General features: G+C 53.1%; 1 protein-coding gene across 1 annotated transcript in view; it reads left to right on the top strand.

The window, feature by feature from the left end:
- The window catches only part of LOC121660732 (ethanolaminephosphotransferase 1-like), a 13,485-nt gene extending 10,404 nt beyond the window's left edge, over positions 1 to 3,081 (top strand). The window contains exons 7-8 of the mRNA XM_042020179.1: positions 831 to 968; positions 1,217 to 3,081. Of these exons, the coding sequence (XP_041876113.1) occupies positions 831 to 968; positions 1,217 to 1,333 (255 nt within the window). The 3' untranslated portion in view covers positions 1,334 to 3,081. The remainder of the gene's footprint in view (positions 1 to 830; positions 969 to 1,216) is intronic.
- The last annotated feature ends 718 nt before the right edge of the window (positions 3,082 to 3,799 follow it).

The following is a 3,799-nucleotide window of genomic DNA, read 5'->3' as shown; positions in this document are numbered from 1 at the left end:
TCCCTCTCCAGCTCTCCTGGAGCCCCTTTAGGCCCTGCAAGGGGCTCTAAATTCTCCCACTGAGGTCTCCAAGGTGCTGGAAGAGCCAGGCTGGAGTGGGGATGTTCCTGCTGGGGAAACTGGGAACACAGCAGCTCCAGGGCCTCCCCCTGCTGCAAGGGCTGTGCACAGATCCAGGGATTGGTTTCCTCCTCTCGCTCTGCCTAGCTCCCAGAGTTTTGATTATGACAGAAAACAAACTTGGAGAATCCCAGAGTCCCGCTGGGAATGCCCTGGGAAGCTGCTGAGGAAGGAGGACAAGGAACCACATGTCCCAGCTGAACTGGGGACACCCTCCTTGGGAAGCCCCTTCCCCTGGGAGCCCCAGTTCTACCCTGGAGCCTACGGAGTCGAGTGCCAGCTGTAATTACAGCCAAGGAGTAATAGCCAGGTTGCCTTGTGTTTCCAATTAGTGTAATGAGGCTTCTGTGCAAGAAGGATTTGAATTGCTAAGAAGCTTAAATAAATTTGGTCTTGGAATCACAGCTGGAGATGGGGCTGAGCGGGTGGTGTAATCCTCCTGCCCATCCCCTCCCTGGAGATTCCCAGTGCTCTGCTCCTCTCTGCTCCCTCTTTCCCTCCCTCTGGCTTTCCAAGGGCCCATCTGTGCCAACTCCTCTTCCAGGAGGGAAGTCACTTTGAGCTGAAGAGCCTTTAAAGGCTTTGGGATTGGGGCATAATCCCAAACTGCTCTGAATTTGGGAAGAATGATTAGGAATAAAGCCTCTGCCCTGACTCTGTCAAGCTCAGCCTCTTTTTGCAGGAAGTAAATTATCCAGCTCCCACTTTGAATGAATTCAGGAATACTTTATATAGATAACTGCGATGATCAAAATAATTTAAGCAAAATAATAAAGGAGGAGGGTAAAATCCTGCAGGCCTGGGCTCAGCACTCCCAACTCCTGCTTCTGAGGAGGGCAAGAACAGAGGTGAGCCCGCTCCCAGGGAGACCAGGCTGCTGTTTGGGAAGGGAGCAGGGCTGCTCCCTGTGGATCCAGTGCCTGGGGACAGGGACACGGCCTGTGGGCAGGGGTGGGGTGGGCAAAGTGGGTGGCAGGGGCTTGGTGGGAACAGGGTGCAGGTGTGGGGCTCTGCCCGCTCCCCTGCTCATGCCTGGGAGCTGGGATAACCCCCCGGGATCTGGGATAACCCAATCCCATGTCTGCCTCGTCCCCAGGTGAGCCAGCTGAGCAGGCACTTCAACATCCGGCCCTTCTCCCTACGGAAGCCCACTCCGGACTGACTGGGAGCAGAGGAGGAGAAAATCGGCCTGCGGGCTGCAGAAGGACTGTAAATACCTGCTGCAAATACCTGTAAATACTTCAGCCATCACCACAGATCCAAACTATCCTCTGGACAGGGCCAAGGACACGCGGGATCCGCTGCAGCCGGGGTGGGGCTGGGCCAGGGTGGCTCCTGCTGCTCTTCCATCCCTGCAAGCTTCGGGTTTTGGGTGGAGCTGGAGGAGGAGGAGCCTTTCAGGTCACTGTTACTGTACCTTAGACCAGCTGAATGTTCCCAGAGAAGCCTCCGACTCCAGCCCTTGCTCAGGGAAAGCTGCTTGGGGATGCAAATGCTTTACCTGAGCAAAGCCCCTTGGCCTGCCACCAAAACCAACACAGCTGATTCCTCCGAGGGCAGGGGGACGTCCTGGTGGTCGGGGGAGTTCCTGGCTGTCCCCAGTCCTGCTCTCTGGACAGCCCCTGGGCTGGGCTGGTACTTTGGGAGCAGATGGTGTCAGTCCTCCCACATTCTGTCCTGCCTTCCTGCTTTTGGGCAAATACTTGCTAGCACCTTTGTTGTTTGGGTTTTTTTTGGTTTTGGTTTTGTTTTTTTTTTTAAGGGGAGAAAAAAAAGGACAAGACACTCAAAACTCGTAGTTCAATCCTAATTGCGGGGCTTGGAAAATCGGGGCTCAATTTCCTGTAGGAATGGGAATGTGGCTTCTGCACATTGTGTGGTACCTGGGACCACATCTTGACATGTTCCTGTGTGTCCATGTGTGTTCCCTGTCTGGGCACAGGGTCTGGGCTATGGAAGGTGGCTGAGACCACAGAGCCAAGCTCTCCCCATTCCTACCAGCATGGATTTGCTGCTGTGGGTTGGCTCCGTGGGTCCTTTCCTGCTGCTCGAGCCCCTTCTATACAGCCAGGAACAGCCTGGCCCTTCCCAGCAGCGATTCCACCACTGGGAGAAGCACCTGGAGCCCTGTGTTGGTCGTGTGTGCAGCTTCAGGAAGCTCCCAGGGGTGTGTGGTGGGAACCTTTCCAGATCTCCCTCTCCTTGTCCCCAGCGGCCGCGTGTCTCATCCAGGCATCTCTTTGTTTACTGTCCACTTGTCAAAGATGTGTTTGCGTTGATTTTATTTTTTAATTTGTTTTTATAATTGAGTGGGGTGGTGAAGACTGAATGCTGATTTTCCTTCCTGTTGGCTTGATTCAATGAAGACCTGTGCTTGAATGAAGAGTGTAGCTTAAAGCCAGGCTCTGGAAAGGCTGCATCCGGAAGCGAACAAGCACAGCCGATCGTGCAGGTGGAACTACCATGGGAACAAAGTCCTTCCGACACTGATTGTTGTGCAACGTGGGGCATCACAGCTTGGTCAGAGCAATTTCCTTCTGCAGGGGAGGCCTCCTCCTGCTCTGGGAAACCTTCAACGTGTAACTGCTATTTAATGCTTTTCCTTTTGGAAATTGGAATCACTGTCATGCCGACGACGAGACTGGGAACCCTGAGGTTGAGCTCGTGAGTTCGTGGGTTGCTTGGTCAGCCCCTGGGCAGCTCATGGTCAGCCCTTGGTCAGCCCCATGTCCAGTACAGCCTGTGAGGAATAAACTGGGCCCTTCCCAGGGCTGCCATCCGTCGCGGGAGGCTCCGGATTGCCGCGTGCTCACGTGTCCATATGGCTGCGGCAGGGCTGGGAGAGGGGGCGGATGGTTTTCAGAGTTTATTTAATAAAGTAGCTTCCTCCAATCCATTTTACTGATGTTGTACAGCAAAAAAAAAACCCTCCATGGACAAATGACTTGTGCTGCACCTGAATTTTTGACTCCTGCTATTTCATGAAATAGAATTACGGAGATAAATTTAAGTCCTGCTCGCACAGAAATTAGAGGGAATCTTCAACTGGGACAAAACTTCCTGTGGGACGTGTTCAGATAGCAGAGCTGGGCTGGCAACACTGAAAAATGTGGATGTTGGATGATTTTCTGTCTAGTTTTGTGTTTGCCCAATCAGAGAAGAACTGAGCTGTTCCCTCAGGCTTCCAGCTGAACTCTGGGCTCCCAAGCCTGGCACTTGCCTTGTCCTCTGTCTTCCCATGGGAATCACTGGCCCCTGAGGACTGGGATGCTGCTGAGGCTGGGAGGAGTTGTCTAAGCTTGAGTCTTGGTGTGTAGGAAAAACATCCCTCTCCAAATGTGGAACTTCCTCTGCACAGGCTTTATCGTGGGGATTTGTGGCTCTTTGGTGCCTTAATTTTTTGCACCTTGAAAGTAGAAGAAATCTCCTTAAATCAGTGCTGGGATTTGGGCTGGCTTGTCCCTGGTGGGGACAGGAAGGGAGCAGAGCCAATCCCAGTGCCCAGGCAGCTGCTGGGGAGGGGGATTCTCCTTGGAGTCTTAGAAATCCAATGATTACTGCTCCTGGATTCTGAGAGGGGAATGGAAACAAAGGGAGAGACCAAACCCTGTGTGGCAGCTGAGAACCAGCCCTTCTGTTGCCCACCATGGGTTTAGGTCTTAAGAATTAAAGTGTTCCT

The sequence above is a fragment of the Corvus kubaryi genome, unplaced genomic scaffold (assembly GCF_017639235.1).
Source record: "Corvus kubaryi isolate FWS band 111438036 unplaced genomic scaffold, C.kubaryi_AGA036_p1.0 36863, whole genome shotgun sequence".
Lineage (NCBI taxonomy): Eukaryota > Metazoa > Chordata > Aves > Passeriformes > Corvidae > Corvus > Corvus kubaryi.
This window is presented reverse-complemented; position numbering and strand designations above follow the sequence as displayed.